At 39.3% G+C, this 2,035-nt stretch overlaps 1 protein-coding gene across 1 annotated transcript; it reads left to right on the top strand.

Annotated features, from left to right (window-relative positions):
* Positions 1 to 162: 162 nt before the first annotated feature.
* On the top strand, positions 163 to 912 carry LOC144962167 (uncharacterized; the record flags this gene model as incomplete). Its single annotated transcript, XM_078895104.1, has 2 exons — positions 163 to 256; positions 546 to 912. Coding segments are annotated over 2 exons (313 nt in total), but the record flags the coding sequence as incomplete, so codon positions are not given.
* Positions 913 to 2,035: the final 1,123 nt, after the last annotated feature.

Raw genomic sequence — 2,035 nt, forward strand, 5'->3', positions numbered from 1 at the left:
CACCTGTCTTTCTTACATTTTTTCTGGTCTTTTCTCGGAAAAAATAATGTCATAGTGTGAGGTTTTTGGCGGTAAAGGATTAAACATTTCTTTAATAAAAACTAATAATCACACGGCTTTAGATGATTCAAATATCTATGTTTATTCTTTTAAATTAAACAGATACAAGTGTGCTATATTTCACAAAGACTTTGTCTGCAATAAACCGGAGACGTGCCCCAATAATTGCATCAGAGAAGACAAGGTCTTAAAAGGCGTAAGTAAATTATGAGTTTGGCTTTGTTTCCTTTGTCTACGTAATACAAAAATTACCGAGTAAAGGATCGGCTTCTACTGGGAGATAATTTGGAAAGTTCGGGGTGGGGGGGGGGGGTGGTTTTTTGGGGGAGGGGGGGTCTCTCTAAGGAGATGTAAAGAGATTTATCTAATTCTTAAGTTACATCGGAGTAACAAAATACCTCCCCTCCCACTCCCCACTCATGTAGATTAATTCTCTTCTAGTACAAATACATTTTCTTTTTCTTTTCTTTCTTATTTTCCCCCAGATATATGTGACGGCCAGGAATAAATTTACTAAGGACGAACTTCAGATGGCCTTCCATTATTTAGGAGCCTATAGAAGGAAGACGACGGTGGATCCATGTCTTATAAGATCACTCAGGACAGCCTTCCCAGAGTTTCACAGAACCTTTGCCAAGATTAAAGATAAAACTTTAACATATAAAATGCGAGCATGGCCAGAGGACAAAGACCTTATTTTCTAAAAGCCTCCACAGTCCATTTCTTTTCTTTTATTATGACAACAAACCAACGTTGAACTGCATCTCACTCCCTGGGAACATATAGTCGGCCGTGGAAGAAAGTTTCGTGAAACAGCTCATATATATTTATATATTGCCTGAAATTCCAAAAAAAAATGGTTATACTAATTGTAATTCTTTTAATAATAAACTTTGAATTTTATTGTAAATTCTGTCTCGTTTTCACAGAAGGAGAAGAAGAAGAAGAAGAAGAAGAAGAAGAAGAAGAAGAAGAAGAAGAAGAAAGAAGAAGAAGAAGAAGAAGAAGAAGAAGAGAAGAAGAAGACGATGAAGATGTAGCAGAAGAAGAGAAGAAGAAGAAGAAGAAGAAGAAGAAGAAGAAGAAGAAGAAGAAGAAGAAGAAGAAGAAGAAAGAAGAAGAAAAAAGAAGAAGAAGAAGAGAAGAAGAAGGCTATGTGGACTAGTGGTATGACACTCGCTTTCCTGGGTTCGAGCCTTGCTCGGCGCATAATTGTGTCCTTGGAATAGACTGTTTACTCACATTATTTCACCGTACTCAGGTGTAAAATGGATGCCTGACAGTTAACAACGTTGTCCCTGTCCGAAAAATTGTAATATCGCCTAACAGGCGTCATGTCTCGTCCTACGTGCTAAGTATTGTTGTTGGACAGGGACCCCTTGTAAAGCGTTTTGAGCACGTTTAGTGGATATTGCGCTGTATGAAAGCTCATTTATTTTATTATGTTTATTAAACTAAGAAGAATAGAAAGATGGTGTCTTTCTTTCTGGTGACAGAGTCGTAGGGGGCGCCATATAAAGGAAGGGAGGTGGGGGAATGTCCACGTCTTTAACGTCATTGGTCGTGCGCATTTCCGCTACGTAAAGAAGTAATTATTTCAAAAAGCGACCACCATCGGACAGGGCTCGGACACTTTAGTGCAAAACAGTTTTTTTTACTCGTGGCATGGCGGATTTGATTTTCGGCAGTATAGTTCTTGAACATGGCTTTGTCCGTTCCAATGGTGGCAGTGCCGTAGAGGGATTGCGGTATCTATTTGTAGGACGCATTTCCGCTATGGAGAGTAATAATTTTAAATATAATGAGCTCGGACAAGAGTCGCCAGAGCCGTTCCGTCGGTGCTCATTCATTTTGTTATATTTATTATAATAATAATAAGAAGAAGAAGAGGAATAGGAAGATGGTGTCCTTCTTTCTGGTGGCAGTGTCGTAGGGTGATATCGTTGAGGGCGCCAAATGAAGGAAGGGGGGTGGG

Source organism: Berghia stephanieae, unplaced genomic scaffold (assembly GCF_034508935.2).
Source record: "Berghia stephanieae isolate SIO BIC M18660-M18661 unplaced genomic scaffold, UCSD_Bste_1.3 scaffold6574, whole genome shotgun sequence".
Lineage (NCBI taxonomy): Eukaryota > Metazoa > Mollusca > Gastropoda > Nudibranchia > Aeolidiidae > Berghia > Berghia stephanieae.